Source organism: Amblyomma maculatum, chromosome 5, assembly GCF_055883805.1.
Source record: "Amblyomma maculatum isolate TAMU_Amacu chromosome 5, ASM5588380v1, whole genome shotgun sequence".
NCBI lineage: Eukaryota > Metazoa > Arthropoda > Arachnida > Ixodida > Ixodidae > Amblyomma > Amblyomma maculatum.
In genome coordinates this window covers 125,893,732-125,913,472 of record NC_139348.1, presented here as the reverse complement: position 1 = coordinate 125,913,472, position 19,741 = coordinate 125,893,732, and the positions used below count along the sequence as shown (strand labels likewise).

At 42.4% G+C, this 19,741-nt stretch overlaps 1 protein-coding gene across 1 annotated transcript in view; it reads left to right on the top strand.

The window, feature by feature from the left end:
• Positions 1 to 19,741, top strand: part of LOC146189453 (guanylate cyclase 32E-like) — a 102,652-nt gene that overhangs the window by 25,678 nt on the left and 57,233 nt on the right. Inside the window, exons 3-4 of the mRNA XM_084605275.1 lie at positions 12,094 to 12,213; positions 19,019 to 19,196. Of these exons, the coding sequence (XP_084461401.1) occupies positions 12,094 to 12,213; positions 19,019 to 19,196 (298 nt within the window). The remainder of the gene's footprint in view (positions 1 to 12,093; positions 12,214 to 19,018; positions 19,197 to 19,741) is intronic.

Here is a 19,741-nt window from a genome sequence, read left to right as displayed (position 1 = left end):
ATGAAGATCTCTATCTTTCACTGATATAGTAAATTTTGCGTAGTGCTTGCTGTGTATGCGCCAAGGAAGCTAATAATTGCACCAGATGAAGTCCGTGTGCTGTGCGATGTCAGCGCACGTTAAAGATCCCCAGGTGGTCGAAATTACTCCGTAGCCCTCCACTATGGCTCCTCTTTCTCTCCTTCCACTTTCAATCCCATTTTCATCCTTTCCCTTACGGCGTGGTTGAGGTGTCCACAGAAAACAAGTGAGACAGTTACTGCGTCTTTCCTTTCCTATAAATCAATCAACCAGATGTTTTGAAAATAATGAAAAAACGAACGATTCCATTTTTGTGCAATTACCAATTAACGCTTCTGAGGTACCTGCACAAATTTCAAGTTCATTTCAGTGCAAATCATTGGTTCATTTTTTCTCCTATATTTTGTGTGTTCACGCCAAACACAAAACTTCCTAGAGAAAGTTTTGCGCTAGAATAGAGTTGCTTTGGTCAAGTGTGTTAGTTTTCGCAGTGTGCATGCATACACACACATTGTCATTGCTATGTAGAGGCATGCCGGAATGTCTCTGCTATCACTATTTCATTCCTTTTTTCGCACGATTAATACGTACAAATGACTCGGTTTAAATCAATAACGTCTTCATCCCACCATCAAAGCTCGGTTAGGACAGGATTATGTTGGAAATTTTATTGATCGCAGGCTTTTCTACGTATACCTTCACTTGCTATTGATTGCTTTCGAAGCACGGACGCAAAGCTTCTTAATAGGGAACTAATGCTTTTGAGTGTTTTGTTTGTTTTGAGTGCGAGCTTTTTCTTTCATATTACGGGTCCTTATTAGTGTTTCTTACGTAGGGAGGAGTCAGAACTCAACAATTATTTATTCGTACCCGTACTAAATTATCTGTACAATGTTAAGACGCTCTACATTAGGTGTTCTTGTGTTCAATTAATTTCCCATATGAATGTGGGCTTGAACGACGGCACTTTGTTCATCGAGAACAGCATAGAGCACTTGGCGCTATCACTATACGTCTGAATGAGTTTCTTTGAAGGCATACATCTCACTTTAAAATTTAGTATCTAATCTATTTGGTACTTGGCGATTTTTCTCACTTCCAGGCAGCCTCACGGCACTTGCTCGGTTTTTACTAGTATGATTTGATTCGATAATAAAATATGGGAAGGGGGCTAGGCTCGGTTTTTACTAGTATGATTTGATTCGATAATAAAATATGGGAAGGGGGCTAGTCAAAAAATGTTGCCAATCCTGATTTATATTTAGAAAACTATCACTGAATGCTATAAAATATGTGCTGTTCAACTCCAGTCTCTGTGTTTTCTTTTACAGGGCGGAAAACAACGCTTCGCAATATTTATGTCTTGACATAAAATCGCGAGAACGAATGAAAACATTCTTCGCTTATATAAATGTTGAAATGAAGTTTTGTGGAGTCAAATTAATACAAACCTTGTTTTTGACAGGTCTATTAGGGTGCAGTTTTAATAATAATAATAATAATAATAATAATAATAATAATAATAATAATAATAATAATAATAATAATAATAATAATAATAATAATAATAATAATAATAATAATAATAATAATAATAATAATAATAATAATAATAATAATAATAATAATAATAATAATCAATCAATCAATCAATCAATCTTTATTTAATGTGCGCAGGAACAACCATGTGGTCTTTGTGCTGCAGCACAAAAAAAAAAATGAAAAAGCACAAACATGTTTACACACACAGAGAGAACACAAAAAAAAAAGAAATAAATAATACATGAAATGAAACTGAGACGAAAAGTATCACGGAAATTAAGCAAACAATGAGTATCATCACTTATATACACAGTGAGAGAATTTTTTAGCACACCAGGAAATAAAGAAAAAAAAAAAAGAACGGTAGGTAGAAGAGAAAAAAAAAAAAACAGATGACTGACATTGATTATAGTAATATCGAAATATACATAAAATAAACAACCATTCCAGGCGCAACAAGTGCATGGTACTTAAAACACAGGCTAGAAATACAGAATAATACAATAAAGAAGTAAAATTGAACAAGGGACAGTAAGATTCGAATATAAAGTTTAAAGTTGAAATATAAGCAAGAAACGGATAAAAAGTAGTTCAAGATACAGACAGCATTGAACAGGAGAAAAAGCAAAAAGTGAAGTAAATACAATTTAAGGCTAGAAAGTGGGAGTTATATGTGATAAAGTACTATTTAGAATACAACGCTACGAACATCCAATGTAAATGAACAGAGCGAGTTTTGGAAGATGTCAAGGTGAGGACAAAAAGAGTTAAATAACCACTGCATCCTGTCCAGAGGGGAGTGGGAATGAAGAGGAGAAACCTGAAATGGTCTGAATTCCCTCATGCTCTTTCGCGGAACGCGCAGTAGGATGTACTCTAAGAGCTGAGGGCACATAATGTGGCCATGAAGGAGTTTGTACAGAAATATGATATCAAGTCTGATACGACGGCAATGAAGGGAAGGAAGATTCAGTTGGGCGCTCCTGGTGGAGCGAGAGGGGGAAGTTGCGAAAGGAAAGCGATAATGAAATATCCGTAAAAATTTTTTTTGTACTCTGTCAACCTTGTCCAAGTTCGATTTGCAAGTGCCATTCCAAACAACCGACGCATACTCCAAGACCGGGAGGCATATGGACAGGTACAGTTTTAGGAACGGAAGTGGAGTATGGAACTCTCTCGAAAGTCTGCAAACGAATCCGAGTGTGCGCATAGCCCGCTGAGCAATGCGTTTAGTGTGAGAGGAGAAGCTGAGGGTGCGGTCAAAAAGTACACCAAGGTCATTAATTTCATCAACCCTATCCAACAGCACAGAATTGACAGAATAATGGTAGAGAAAGCTATGTGTTTTACGAGTAAAGGACACAACCCTAGTTTTGGAAGAATTGAGGGTAAGTCGATTCATCGCACACCAATCAGAAAAAGCAGATATGTCCGATTGCAACAACACGCAATCTTGAAAAGAATGTATTACCTTGAATATTTTTATATCATCAGCATAAAGAAGAAACGAGGAGTTCTTTATCGCCGAGGAAACATCATTAATAAAAACGGAGAAGAGAAGCGGGCCTAGTACTTAACCTTGAGGAACTCCACTCGTTGCAGGGTAAACGAAAGAAGTCTGTCCATTGACACTGACAAAGCAGAAGCGATCAAGGAGATAGTTGCGTAGGAGGGCTACGAGTGAGACTTCAACGCCAGAGAGTAGAAGTTTTTCAAGAAGTAGTGAGTAAGTAACAACGTCGAAAGCTTTGCTCATATCACAGTACACAGTGTCAACCTGACCCCTCTGAAGGACTGCTGCAGAGGCATACGTCATAAACGTGACTAGGTTGGTGGAAGTAGAGCGACCCGACATGAAGCCATGTTGATTCGGTACTATGATATGTTTGAGATGGAAGGAAAGTACGCTGTGCAAAGCTAATTCGAAAAGCTTAGAGGTTGCACATAGAAGAGAAATCGGACGATAATTGGAAACATCAGTTTTGTTTCCAGACTTGAAGACAGGAAACACGCGTGCCATTTTCCACACGCGAGGAAAGGCAGCATTTTTTAAACAGTTATTAAATATGGCAGTCAGTACTGGTACGAAGATATAACTGAAGGCTTTTATTATGGCAGCTGGAATGCCATCAGGTCCAGGAGACAAAGATGGTCTCAGACGCTTAAGACTCTCAGTTATCAACTCCTCGTCAAAGAGAATGGAATTAGATAGTGCACCAGATGGGAGGCAAACGGAATCACAATGTGGATGTTTGTAAACGGAGGAAAAATGTTGTGCAAAACTGTCGGCAACATCCCGAATTTCCGAACCCTGAGAGTCAACTAAGCTGATACTTAAATCTGATTTAATGGAACGCTTGCGAACGTAACGCCAGAACTGACTAGGACGATTTGAGGCATACCTCTCTAAAGACTCAAGATAGGAGTCGTAGTCCCGCTTGTATAAGCGTTTGCAAAGAGAACGCACACGGCGAAACTCATCTGCCCGATTGTGAAACCCAGGGCGTTTCGCTTTACGATGGGCCCGTTCCTTGAGCTTTAACGCCGTTATTAGTTCCCTTGAAAACCAGGAAGGGAACTTCCTACGCGTAGGAGTATGCAAAGGTATGTACCGACGCATACCATCAAGAACTATTTCTGTAAAGCGACTGACTTGTCCATCTGAATCATTAATGTCATTTAAAAGGGACCAGACGACGGAAGAGAAGAAATTGAAAAGACCGACATAATCACCACGTGCATACGCGAAACGGGGCGAATTCCCCACCCGATCTCAGTTAGTAGAAGGTGAGGCAGAGACAGCAGTAGTAACTAGAAGCGGAGGGTGAAATTTTTCACAGCGAGTCAGCGGTATGTCCGAACTCGAGACTCGAACACTTTCAAAATTCGATAGACAGATGTCAAGAATATTACCGCAACAGTTTTCAATGAAATTGTGTTGCTGCAAAGAGTTAAAGGCTATGAAATCAAGTAGAGCGTTACACTTACTTAATATGTAATGATTGTTGTGAGAAGAAATAAGTGAGTTCCAGTTGATACCAGGAGTATTAAAATCACCTAAAATAAGAAGTTTGTGTTTGCTATAATAATCAATGAATCAATCAATCAATCAATCAATCAATCAATCAATCAATCAATCAATCAATCTTTATTTAATGTGCGCAGGAACAACCATGTGGTCTTTGTGCTGCAGCACAAAAAAAAAATGAAAAAGCACAAACATGTTTACACACACAGAGAGAACACAAAAAAAAGAAATAAATAATACATGAAATGAAACTGAGACGAAAAGTATCACGGAAATTAAGCAAACAACGAGTATCATCACTTATATACACAGTGAGAGAATTTTTTAGCACACCAGGAAATAAAGAAAAAAAAAAAAGAACGGTAGGTAGAAGAGAAAAAAAAAAAACAGATAACTGACATTGATTATAGTAATATAGAAATATACATAAAATAAACAACCATTCCAGACGCAACAAGTGCATGGTACTTAAAACACAGGCTAGAAATACAGAATAATACAATAAAGAAGTAAAATTGAACAAGGGACAGTAAGATTCGAATATAAAGTTTAAAGTTGAAATATAAGCAAGAAACGGATAAAAAGTAGTTCAAGATACAGACAGCATTGAACAGGAGAAAAAGCAAAAAGTGAAGTAAATACAATTTAAGGCTAGAAAGTGGGAGTTATATGTGATAAAGTACTATTTAGAATACAACGCTACGAACATCCAATGTAAATGAACAGAGCGAGTTTTGGAAGATGTCAAGGTGAGGACAAAAAGAGTTAAATAACCACTGCATCCTGTCCAGAGGGGAGTGGGAATGAAGAGGAGAAACCTGAAATGGTCTGAATTCCCTCATGCTCTTTCGCGGAACGCGCAGTAGGATGTACTCTAAGAGCTGAGGGCACATAATGTGGCCATGAAGGAGTTTGTACAGAAATATGATATCAAGTCTGATACGACGGCAGTGAAGGGAAGGAAGATTCAGTTGGGCGCTCCTGGTGGAGCGAGAGGGGGAAGTTGCGAAAGGAAAGCGATAATGAAATATCCGTAAAAATTTTTTTTGTACTCTGTCAACCTTGTCCAAGTTCGATTTGCAAGTGCCATTCCAAACAACCGACGCATACTCCAAGACCGGGAGGCATATGGACAGGTACAGTTTTAGGAACGGAAGTGGAGTATGGAACTCTCTCGAAAGTCTGCAAACGAATCCGAGTGTGCGCATAGCCCGCTGAGCAATGCGTTTAGTGTGAGAGGAGAAGCTGAGGGTGCGGTCAAAAAGTACACCAAGGTCATTAATTTCATCAACCCTATCCAACAGCACAGAATTGACAGAATAATGGTAGAGAAAGCTATGTGTTTTACGAGTAAAGGACACAACCCTAGTTTTGGAAGAATTGAGGGTAAGTCGATTCATCGCACACCAATCAGAAAAAGCAGATATGTCCGATTGCAACAACACGCAATCTTGAAAAGAATGTATTACCTTGAATATTTTTATATCATCAGCATAAAGAAGAAACGAGGAGTTCTTTATCGCCGAGGAAACATCATTAATAAAAAAAAAAACGGAGAAGAGAAGCGGGCCTAGTACTACTACTACTACTACTACTACTACTAATAATAATAATAATAATAATAATAATAATAATAATAATAATAATAATAATAATAATAATAATAATAATAATAATAATAATAAAGTGCAGTTTTCCTTTATTGCTTTTTCGATCCTGTTGGCGTTTTTTTCGTAGAGGCTATTCTGAAAACTGTAATGGCACGTAAATCCGCGGCATTGCTGGTAACGAACTGCTCTGCGTCAGGTCAGAGGGCTGTACTAGAAGAGAACTGAGGAAATGATAAATAAGCTTTCATTTACAATATCAAAAACTGTTTACTAAGAAGATCGCCTAATAATCATGAATACAAGTCCGCGCGCCTGAAATCCTATGCTGAAGAGCCACAAAACGAAGAACAGATGATGAGGTGTGGAAAAGCACTAATAAAAAATTGGCAGAGCACAGCTTCGTCGCTTAGCGCATCAAGCGGCGTAAGCTAACTGGTATTGGCCGCTGAAAGGCTTCAATCGTCAGAAGGCTGCGGTCCTGTTGCCCCATTGTTGCCCACATGGAAACGGGCGACGAATACAACCGCTTTGCAGTCTCTATTCAGTTCTTTCTCACAGAAACGCTAACACGGAAATGTGTTAGCGCTCGCAGTCGCGCCACCGCTGTTCAAACGGTTCGAGTTACTGGTTCGGCTGAAGGATTCAAAGCCCTCGATGCAACCGACTTCCACCGCTCTCTGGCCCGCAATTCAGGTATCGTGTTCATCCCCGGCGACTGCCGCTTCGGTCGCACAGGCCGGGGATGAGAAGAAGGGGTGACAAGTAAGAATTAAGGGAAGAAGTTTACGTGCATGAAGTGGAACACCCAGATGTTCTGAAGGCACACGAACTTTTAGACCTGAGTATAGGGGAGGTATTGAGCCCCTAGAACCAAACTAAATGCCAGAACATTTGTAAAGATTAACCTAAGCACCTGAGACGGTGCCGAATTGTACAGTAGTGCATACAATTTTTTCAATCCTGGCTTTATCAGTGCAGAGTAAAGAAAGATCGTCCATATATGCAAGCACTCTGACGTTGTTCCGAAGAAGGCAAACGCCAGGAATATTACTATTACGAATATTAACACTCAACACACTGCTTCCAGGTAAAGGACAAAATGCAGCGCAGACTTAGGACAGCCTTGTTGTATAGAAGAGAGGATTGGTACAGGGACTGATCATTGATGTGTCCATCTACAATCAATAGAGTAGAATCATTCTTGTAAGACATTGCACCCTCTTGTGTTCACTCAGCATTCGCCCCCTTTAGAAGACAAACAGGAATAAGTGGCGAAACTGGTAAAATGCTTTTGCGAGGTCCACTTGAAGCAAAGCAATCCAGATATTTCAGCAAGAGCATGACTCGATGTTTGTACGCACATTGTGCCGATTACTTTGAACCAGAGCGGCCCTTCAAGTCACACCTCTGGTGGGGGCCCATTAGGACCGAAAATGCGAATTTTAGGCAACTCGCTTGAATGTTAGCTATAATTTTTCTAATGGTTAGTTAGAACTAGCTATTTAGAGTAACCTCTCTCAAAATGCCATCAGATCAGCCGTTTTGATATGGCATTTTGGTGAAATTTTGCGTGAAAACGCCTGACCTGATGCGTGAAATTTATGAAGATTTTGAAACTGTTTAAAACTATCCTGCTAGACGTCTTGACGATAATATTTCATGTCGATACCCTTCATCGGTATTTAAAACCTGTTAATCAAATCAAGTACTTAAGTGTAACGATATCCAATGACCTCAACTAGAAAGCACACATAAACAACATATGCTGCGTAGCTGAAAAGAAGCTCTGGTACTCAGGACGTAAGTTGAAACTCGCTCCTGAAAAAACAAAATTAGCCGCATATATGACATTTGTCCGCCCGACATTAGAGTACGCGAGCGTTGCGTGGGACCAGTTCAAGAGGAACCATACAGAGAAAATTGAGAAAGTTCAGAGAAGAGCAGCGAAGTTCATCTTATCGCAATATCGTTCAACCGACTCAGTCACTAAAATACTCGAGAAACCCATCTATGTCAAGCAATCTATCGCCTGAAGTGGTATTTATGACACTATGCTAAGGAGAACGTGTACAATAATAGAGGAAGAAATGACAAAGGTCACTGCAGAAAGTGAGAAAGTGCGTTGGGACAATGCGAAAGCATTAGAGTTGGCGCGACGTCCGTGGCTCCTGGTCGACGGCTTTCTACATCTACTTACGCACTTTTTTCTCATGACCTATGGCTCACATGACTATAATTCACATGATTCTTGACTCAAATGACTCATGACTTGCACAAATCGCATATCTCTTTACTTACACAGTTTCTTCATTGTCGCTTGACTAATCATTCATGATTCGATGATGCAGCACTTTTTCTACCATGTCTCATCCGGCCATTAATGATGACGTCACGAGGGAACCCGTTTCCGGTTTCACATTTTAAAGACAACTCCGGCGCCAGCATAGCTTGCTAACGTTTCTGGTATAGTCAGCAGAAATGTGCATATACAGGTTCCAGAATTCACAATGACAGTCGGCAGGCAGGGACCGTCAACACTGCCGCATCATAACCATAAAGGCAGAATTTTAGTGTTCTCGAATTAATTTTTCCTTCTCCTATATGTTTTTCAAATCTTGGCCTTCAAAATAAACGCTGCGCTTCTGACAGTTTCCATTCCTTCCAAGATGCATGCATTTTTATCTGAAATCTTTACATAGAAGTATTGGCTTTAATTGGTCTGTCAGGCTGCTTTATCAGAGCTCCCACATTCCGATCTTAAAGCCGTTCAGAGCGTATATATATATATATATATATATATATATATATATATATATATATATATATATATATATATATATATATATATATATATATATATATTTCCATTTTTAAGCCGTGCAAAGCGCATATATATATACCGGGTGTCCCAGCTAACTTGAACCAAGTGGTACAAAATAATATATTTGAGGTAGGTCAATGAAACCAATTGCATTCAACTGCCAGCCTCCTTGGGCACTACAGGCAATTTTTTGTTTTGCAATTACTTAATTAGCTAATTATGTTAATTTATCTAATTTATTAAATATCGACTTTAGACCAAACTTGTAAATTGGAAAGTTGTAGAGCACCTTCAGAAACCCCCATTTCATTAATTGCGATAAAGAAAGTCTCACGTGTATCGTTTTTTCCGGGCTCAGAAGAAAGCCCGCGAAATACAAATAATACCACGTGACTAGTGCATTTGTGCGCCGCGATTGTGGTGCTCTCAGTCGTGGTTTGAGCGAACGAAATCAGCGGCGGCCGTGTCTTCTTGGCCCCGTGGCCTAGTGGTTAGAGCGCCCGTCTCGGCTGCGGGAGGTGGTCAGTTCGAAACCCACCGCCGGACACCCACCGGTAAAAATGGGTACAAGCGTCCCCCGGCCTGGGGCTCGGCTTTTACAGGGGTGTGCGTTTGTGAGAAGCTCCGTAAACCCCGCTGCGCGCCCCTCCTCCGCAGTGGGCCCAAACCCGAAGCCATCGCAGGCCGATATGCCTGCGATGGCTTCTTCGCCCGCGTCAGACAGCCGGCCCACGTGACGGTGCAGTAGCAGCGAGAGCGGCGAGCCGACACCACCGACATTTTAACATGGCCTCCTTCTCTCCCATCAGCGAACGTCACGACAAACGAATGAGCGATAAGGTATCAGCCACTGAATCTGCGCATACAAGCTTGGGTAAAGGGGCGAGATGATATCATGTGACTCGACTAAAATTAGCGCTGCACCTTCATTTGCCGGTTTTTTATCGCCATCCGCCTGTCGTGATGTAGGCTACTGCGGTGCGCAGGCCTGGCCAAAATCGCGGTGGTGACGGGCGAGCTCGAGCTCGCTCGAACCATCGCCAAATTTCTGCCTGCCGCTGCAACGGGACCATCGGGTCACAGCCGCAGCTTATGTCGTTCGCTCAAACCACGACTGAGAGCACCACAATCGCGGCGCACAAATGCGCTAGTCACGTGGTATTATTTGTATTTCGCGCGCTTTCTTCTGAGCCCGAAAAAAAAAGATACACGTGAGACTTTCTTTATCGAAGTTAATGGAATGGGGGTTTCTGAAGGTGCTCTACAACTTTCCAATTCACATATTTGGTCTAAAGTCGATATTTAAAAAATTATAGAAATTAACACAATTAGCGAATTAAGTAACTGCAAAACAAAAAATTGCCTGTAGTGCGCAAACAGGCTGGCAGTTGTATGCATTTGGTTTCACTAACCTACCTCAAATACATTATTTTGTAACCCTTGGTTCAAGTTAGCTGGGACACCCGGTATATATATATATATATATATATATATATATATATATATATATATATATATATATATATATATATATATATATATATATATATATATATATATATATATATATATATATATATATATATATATATATACCGGGTGTCCCAGCTAACTTGAACCAAGGAAGTATGTATGTATATAGTTCAGGAAGTATGTATGAACTAAAAAAATGTCGTTATTGAACTTGGTTAGGTAGTGACATCAGATTCTATTATAGATACAAGGCCCCACATTAAACATGCCATACAATCTTGTTTCCGTTATCGGAAGTAGCGTGCATTACTCTGCATCCAAAAAGGCTATGAAGTTGATTTCTATCCAATCCTCACACCTGAAATAAGGAACCTAAGGTACAACCAACCCATGATCGAATGGGAGCTTGGACATTTCCAATGCCAAATAGTACTACCATTATCCTTCACGTTCCAGCGTGCTCGGCTCATGATCCATGACTGACCGACTAGAGGCTCGGCAGCTTCATTATACAAAGCCATCGCGCGATCTCATAACTTCATGAATTACATGTAGTTCAACGATAGAACGGGAGAGAGAACATGGCTACACGATATGAAACAGCACTGAATTAGGGTAGAGGAGGGAGCCTCTGTTTGCAAGCAGAGCCAACGTTTCAACAAGGGGATCTGCATTCGTCGTCTTCGGCTTATTTTTTTGTTATAGATGACTTCCCTTAAGTACAAAAATGAAATGTCACGATCATTGGTGAACACTGATATTACTGAGGATAGAGACTGAAGGTGTGACGTCGAAGTCGGCTTAGATTCGAATGCGCGGTACGATATCAAATTCTTCGCATTTAGTTCATCATCATCATCAGCCTGACTATACCCACTGCTGGGTGAAGGCCTCTCCCATCGTTTTCCAATTAACCCGGTTCTGTGCTAGCTGTATCCACTTGACCCCTGCGAACTTCTTAACCTCATCCGGCCACCTAACTTTCTGCCTCCCCCTGCTACGCTTTCTTTCCCTTGGCAGGAAAGTTGAGTTCAGTTGTCACTAAAAATATCCAGCAAGGGATTTTCTTTTGTGTGGAAGGTAGTGATGGGTGTTATCAGACGGAATTTCTGTTGAGCAGGCCTTGATGGCTCAGTTGGTGGATCGCTTGGTTGCTGACTCGGGGGCCCAATTTTGAGCCCAGCCACGGGGGCCGGGTTTTGATGAAGGAGAGGGGAAATGCGTTGGTGTGCTGAGTAATATCAGTGTACATCATACTATCCCCGGTAGTTAAAATTATACGTGTTTCTGCCTTACGGCGTCACTCTTAGTGAGGACTTTATAAGATGTTAAACCACGTGAATAAAACAATATGTAAGTCATCGTAAAGTAAATTGTTTTTTTGAATTTCAGACCAAATAGAATTTCTTAGTATACCAGAATCACAGACCGTAAGCAGTGTCGACTATATTTCCAACGAGCGGCTCATGATTTGGCTACTAAGCTGCCATTGTTGTCCCCCATCACGCTTTGAGAATAAGAAAGTGTCTGCGTGTGTATTACCCCCCCCCCCCCCTCCACCAACCAGAACTAAAGTTTAATTCGTGCTCTTCTTGCAGCGCTGCTCAGACCTGCGGGTGTCCGGCCGGTCATTTCAGACGTTCGCCAGAACACTGCCGCCGCTGTCCAAGGTCTCCAAGTCGGTCATCTCGCTTTTGCGATACTATCGCTGGGACCAGGTGGGTGGCTCGTTAATCGGAATACTTCTCTAAAAAGCGGAATCAAAATTTCACTCCAACTTCACTGTATTATGTAGGCCCGACTCTCGGATCAGCAGCATTCGATAGCGTGTGTTTCAGCAAATAAGTATAAATCCAGCACTCAGCGCTGCTAGAGAGGTTTAGAACAGAACGATCCGCGATACGTCCCCGTAATGAGCTACCGCACGCAACCAGTGCGTTCCTGCTAATTGGTCCGGATGCGGTAGGTCTGTGTACTATAGATAGGTAAACGTTAAGAGCATCCCCTTTGAAACTGGATACTGATAGTCACCTCCGTGCTCAACCCTTCCGTTTTATGCTTTTTAACTTAGACAACGCTTGAACTTTAACGACCTTACTTTTGGGCACGGGTTATTTTTAAATGCCCTTGTTTACCTTCGATCTAGCTTCATCCGTCCCCACCCTGCCATTTATCCGCCAATTTTACAAACGCCTCTTGCTAACCTCTGCAGACGCTGGTTCATTCAGACTTCCTTTGTTACCTCTTTCTGAATTTATTTCAATAACTAATTACAATTTGTCCACCTCACTACTACATATTAAACACTCCTCAATGTACAATAAAATGTAATTCAACTTTTTACAAACTTTGCGGATACTCTTCGCCAACAGGACACAGCCAATAATGCTTTTGCAATAATAAACATTTGGGAGACACACACTGTGCCTTCAAGGGTATGTGCGGTAGCGTGGCTAGCCACCTTCGGCGGTTGTCGTTTGGGACCCCTGTTCGTGTAGAGACACTTTTTTTAGACTTAATTCCTGAATTCGCGTCTCTCCTGTCGGACACATGTTCATTAGTATTCAGTCGTAAGCGATGGAATTGTGTGGAAGGTTACTAGAAAGGAAAATGAGCCTCCTCTAACCACATCGCACGAATGTGTTCCGACAACAGTGCGCACGGGAGCGGGGTCTATAGCGAGCTTGCATGAAGCGATGCATGATGGGTAATCCGCCATGATGTTGTCGACAGCGGACGGCGGGCAGCACCACTATCATAGCACAGCCAGCCTGAATTGACCGAATGCATTGCAATTTGCGACGGCCCACCGAGCAAACACACGGCTGTTCGTGCAATGCCCTTGCGTGTGCGCAAGATGTCGGCAGATTTCCTGAGGAGCGTACATTTGCGCCCAAAAGATTGGGCACCCTACGAAGAAGAGCAAAGCAGTGCGGCGTTCACCTGGTCAGGCTACGTGCGGACGATTCACTGCACTATGCGTCTGGACCTGTGACCGCCCGTCGACATCGCCTTCATTCGTGATTTCTAGTTCTGGTGACTATAGCTTCATACTTGCCCGGAGTTACGTAAAAATCGTGTCTGTTGAGCCGTGCGAGCCATTCTCATCAGCGCCGCTAGAGGGATCCTTTGCCTCCTCGCACCTGTGCAGACTTATCTGTAGAATCGTGAAGAATGACAGTCAGCCTCTGCGATTGCGCCAGCATCCTACGCGCATTACACGACTTGAGGCTGAGTGGCAGTGCTGCGCTGCGTCGTCTGCTGCCAGCGACAACAATATTTCGGATTACCCAGCATGCATCGCTTCATGCATGCTCCCTATAGACTAGATTTTTTACCCTCGCACGCAGGCTGCTAACGCGCTCCTAATGAACGATGGCTGATGATGATGATGATAGATTATTGTTAGAGCATTCCCTTTGAAGGAAGGTGGTGACAGTCATCACCATGCTCAACCTTTGTTTATTATGCGTTTCACCTCAGATAACTCTTCAATTTTACCGACTTTACTTTTGGGCACGGGTAATCTTTAAATGCTCTTGCTTATTCCGATTTAGTTTTCATGCGTCCCTGCACTGCTATTTAGCCAACAATCTTACAAACGCCTCTTGCTAACCTCTCCCTCCAATTCATTCATGCTTCCTTTGTACCTGTAAATCCCGTGCCTCAGGTAGAGTGAAAATGCACATTGAAATCTGGATGAATACTGCCACACTCCAGCGCTCAATTGTTTCTATATGTCCACCACACATAGCGCAAGTTTCAGCTTTTGATTACACTTCCTGTTGTAGCTTAAGGTTCTAAGACAGACTGATCTAGCTTAAAAGAGAAGGCCGCTGTCTCTTAAGTTCTCATAGGATGTTTTCTACTTAATCCGAGTTTTGTATTTTTTATATATGTCTAGGGGTCGACTTCTTTTCCATTGAATTATGGCAGTTATTAGCCTATGTCTTCTCTACTTGTCGTTTAATGCTCTTTTTTATCCGCCGTGGATTCCCACTGCTTACTGGTTAGTTAATTTTTGTCCTTTTCCCCCAATGTAAGTCAATGCTTTTTAGATGTAAGTGTTTAAATAGTTTAACTACCCAACTATTGCCGTCCAGTTTCCTTCAGCGTTCTTCGTGCAATATTTTGCTCCGAGCCTCTCGTCCCTCGAAGGACGCCCACCCCAAGTCTCCCTTTACTACTTCGTGTCTAGGTTTACCGTGGGCTCCAAGTGGTAACTTCCCAGATCTCTCATTTATTTCCAAACCCCACCTGATTTCTACCTTAAGCACAAAACTGCGTTCCCAAAGGTAAGCCCTGGAACCATTATTCTTTTCCAAATGCCTTTAGGTACTTTATATCTCTTGTATCCCAATAGTGCTGTGCGCTTCATTGTGGCGACATCCCTTCATCGCATCACTCTGGTTGCCAGTTAATGTTTTTCAACTGTACCTGTCCTTCGTTTTTGATACCCCGAGACATTTATATTCTACCAGCCTTGGTATCTCACTCCCTCGTTTTGTAACTTTCTATTAGTGAAATTGTTGAATACCATGGTAGGGGTAACATTAAGAGATAAGAAGCGTGCAGAGTGGGTCAGAGAAATAACTCAAGTTACCGACATTCCAGTGGAAATTAAGAAGAAGAAATGGACATGGGCAGGACATGTAGTGCGAAGGGAGGATAACCGATGGTCGCTTAGGGTAACAAACTGGATTTCAAGGGAAGGAAAGCATAGCAGGGGGCGGCAGAAAGTTAGGTGGGCGGATGAGGTGAAGAAGTTCGCAGGGGTCAAGTGGATGCAGCTAGCACTTTAAAACCGGGTTAAGTGGAGAAATATGGGAGAGGCCTTCGCCCTGCAGTGGGTATAGTCAGGCTGATGATGATGATGAGACCCGAGCTAATTTCGCTGAAATAAAGAGCCGTCTTTGTCTCCCTCGTATTCACAGATATTGAGCAACGCTTGTAAATATTCCGGTATATTGGCCAAAACAACAATGTCCTCCACGTACATTAATCCTGGAAGCCTGTGTTCTACGTTCGTTCCACCTAACTTACACGAGTTAAAACCAGGTTGCTTTCTTGGAGACTATTTCCGATATTCTTCATATAAATCATGAAAAACAGCCGTGATAGCGGGCATCCTTGCCATAGTCCTTTGCATACCTTGACAGTTGACTTACTTCTTACCCCCTCCCATGCAAACAAAACTTTATTAGCTCTGTATATTTCTTTTATCCACTCCATTACTACTTTTTCGGTGCCTTCCGCTTTGAGTATGTTCCACAGAAGTTCCTTATTCACGCTGTCCCATGCACCGTTTATGTCCAGAAAGGCTAAATATGGCGATCTGTTTTCCACCTTGGCTATTTCTATGCATTGGGTTATTACGAAAATGCTATCAACTAGGCGCCTACCGCTTCTGAACTCATTCTACTGTTCGATTAGTACATTATTGTTCTCTATACATGCCTGCAACATACTTTCAAAAACGCCATGTTGGTTCGATATAGTACAGTCATTGAAACTGGGCAGACTAGGATGTTCTACGTGATGGCAGCTCTCAAACGGCATTACAAGCGAAAGATAACAAACAGCACCTCGTTGCAGACGACAACTCAGGCGATACACCGGATGCTTCCACCGTCTGCGCACGGGATCCCATTTTTCTAAACATATATACCGAGGTTTCGGCGGCTCAGTGGCCTGGCAAGTTGCTTTCGAGGCTAGAACTTGGCAAAATGTGTTAACCTCTTTGAATCCAGTCACGTCCACCACAAGAGGGAACTTGTTACTGAGTGAGTGAGTGAGTGAGTGAAACGCTTTATTGAGTAAAGATAAGGGAGGGGGATGTGTAGGGGGGTTCCTAGTCCGGGACTCCAGCGGCTGCTGCTGCTATCCGCGAGCGTGTCACGACGGTCCGTTAGGGGTGGTAGGCGGCCGTATCCAACTTGTCACTGAAGACGAGAGTTAAGTAGCAGCGCCGTCTTTCACGACAGGCCAGTAAGAAACGACACTTGGCAGATGAGCCAAACAGAGCATTATCCAAATTTTTTCACTCCAAACAGCTGTTGTTTCATGAGAGCGAAGAAACGTATCTGGGAAGTAATATTACTCCTGATGGCTATTTATGAGCTTGTTGAGCACTTCCTTTTTCACATATCATGGCGTTTGATTTAGGCTAGAAAAAAGAGTACAGTAGGCCACCTGCTTTTAACGACCTTGCTATTCAGCCAGTGCAACCCACGAGAGAGTATGCTGGACACTAATATAAGCCCGTGTTCGAATTTATTCCTGACGACTATGTATGAGCGCGTTGAGCACTTCCTTTTTCACATATCCTGGCGTTTTATTTAGGCTAGAATAAAGAGCACAGTAGGCTACCTGCTTTTAATGACCTTGCTAATCAGCCAGTGCAACCCACGAGAGAGTATGCTGGACACTATGATAAGCCCGTGTTGTTCGAATTTATTCCTGACGACTATGTATGAGCGAGTTGAGCACTTCCTTTTTCACATATCATGGTGTTTTATTTAGGCTAGAATAAAGAGCACAGTAGGCTACCTGCTTTTAATGACCTTGCTATTCAGCCAGTGCAACCCACGAGAGAGTATGCTGGATACTATGATAAGCCCGTGTTGTTCGAATAATCGTCCGCCTATAGAGCCCCTCTTAAGAATGTGCTCTGCTTCCGAACAGGCACTTGTAACGACGCAGAGAAATAACCACGAAATTACGTCGAATCTTTGCTAAAGTTTTTTTCAAGGCAGACACCAGCTGCTGTCAGCGAATGGCTACTTACATCAGTACTCTGTCAATCGAGAAAAAAACTGAGTGCTGTCGTACTGTGGGTTAAGCCCCCTCCCGTCCGGTGCCGGCGGCCATGGGTGACTCCGAAGCCTAGGAATCCAGTCAGTGTATCGCCGTGCTTTAAAAAGATATCTTGTTTCTAAGTGCGCTTAATATTTTGATCTCTGTTCTAAGGTGTGCTTGGCTTTTAATCCCGAAAGGACATAACTGCTGCACTCCTTAGTCATAAAATGGTTTTAAAACTGTTCCCAAGGACGCGGGATCAAATCCCGGCCTCGGCGACAACTTTTCCATGGAGGCGAAAAGCAAGGCGCCCGTGTGCTGTGCGATGTCAGTGCACGTTAAAAAAACCCAGGTGGTCGAAATTACCGAAGTCCTCTACTACTGCGTCTCGAATAGCCTGAGTTGCTTTGGGACGTTAAACCGCACAAACCAAACCAAATCATACCAAAACATTTTTTACGTGTATTACTACGGGACGCCGCTCTACTCTGGATGTAAAGTGGCCCCTAATAGTCCGCACGTCACCCCGAAGTTATATGTGCACAGAAGCAGCATATATGTAGGCGAACAAAGAGTACAAATAAAAAATGTATCACTGGGGAGTCGTGAAGAATGCCACTGTATGAAATAGTTGGCGATACACCATATGCCGGTAGGGCTGTCGCTATCAATGAAACGAACATGCGCTCATCCCTGGTTCATTCCAGAGTAAGCAACCTAAAAAACTTTGTAAATTTACTATACTAAAGCTAATTACTAACAGAAGAAGGAAAGTGATTATGCTACAAAGTTAATTAGCCAGCTCAGCTATAACTCTGTTATACTCATCGATACGAGAGGAAGCTGTGTATAACGGAGATGCTTTGTTAGACGGGATGGATCTCACGAGTGAGAGAGGGAAAGAGAGCGAAAAAACAACTTTATCTCCAAGGGTTCGAAGATCGTGTACGACTGCACTTCAGCCTAAATCCTAAGTAGGGGTGACCTCTAATGCCCAGGTTAACATGAGCTTCCTGTGTTGTTTTCTTCTGCTTGAGCAGCAGTAGATTCCAGCTCTCTTCGGAAGAAGGTGGTGCACTGGAACTTGCCGCAGCACTCAGCCAAACATGATTTTCTTGATGTATACTTTCCTTGTTTGGCCAAGCACGTCGTTTTCGCTGAAGTCCAGCACAGTGAGCTATGTTGGTCAGGGAGTCACACACAGCCTGGCGACTGTATTAAATTTTCTTTCCATTGCACAGGTTCCTTCACTGCGCCACCCAGAACGGCGAACAAACGGATGAAGTCATCACTATATAAGCTCTATGAATGGATGAATTCAGTGGTCATGCAATTGTCCTGACATATTGTGTGCCACCGGCGTGCTTAGCAATTTTACGTGCCGATTGATCGGAGGCAGTTACCGAAGTTGTGTCTAAATGCCAAAAAAGCAGGTGCCAAAGAATGTTTAACCAATGTCCTATCCTCATTCATCGCTGTGTCAAATTTAATGACGTTCACACTTATATATGTCATTGCCATCTTTTGTGATGCTTGGGAACTTATTGGGATCAATTTATTTGAAGTATTTTTAAACCTCCATACATGTTCCCATTCTTCGATATCTTAAGCAACTCTATTTCTAATTCAAAATGGACTCATAAAGCGCCTTTTTTGTTTGGATCAGTCAGAAACGGAGCGCAAATGCCGCTTTATGTATTCGAATTGTGCTGATGATGACCGCAGGTGGTGCTGGTGGTATCCGACCGCGGCGACAACAGGCTCATCGCGGACGTGCTCAGCGCACAGGCACGCGAGCACAACGTGAGCGTGCAGCACACGTACTACGTGCCAAACGACTACCGAGACGATGCCAACGGCACCATACGGCGAATCATTCGGGACTCGCACACCTCGACCAGGGGTGAGCAGTCTTCAATCGGCGTCTAGCCTCTTGCAGTGGAACATGGAAATCTGCAGGTTAGGCTAGCAAAGGGAGACAATTTCAGAATAAAAAAGAGAAAAAGGAATTTTTAATGTATACGTGTCATGCAAGCCAATCGAGTACAAGGTGCTAAAAGGCAAGAAATCTAGGTTTCAATAATAATTCTTCTTTGAGCTAGTCGCATGGGTCGAACGTTGACTCAAGGTTATTTGATTATTCTAACTATAAGACGGTTTATTCTCAAGCACATCTATTACGAAATTATAGACCTGCGACGCTGCCCCTCGGCAAGATTAATGCCTTTTTTTTTCTTCAGATTTCCCCGCAATTACCTGTTTTACGCGGTTAATATTATGGCTTCTATGAAAGTGTCCGTAGAGAAAAGGTGCCAAACAACACTTTTTGACGGTAGAAAAGGTAACTGTTTTCAAATTACATGTGTGCTTAATCAGTGTTTATAGCATCAGAAAAAAAAAAAAAAACATTGCCCTCGTGCGCAAACAAATGCGCGGTGGCACAATTAT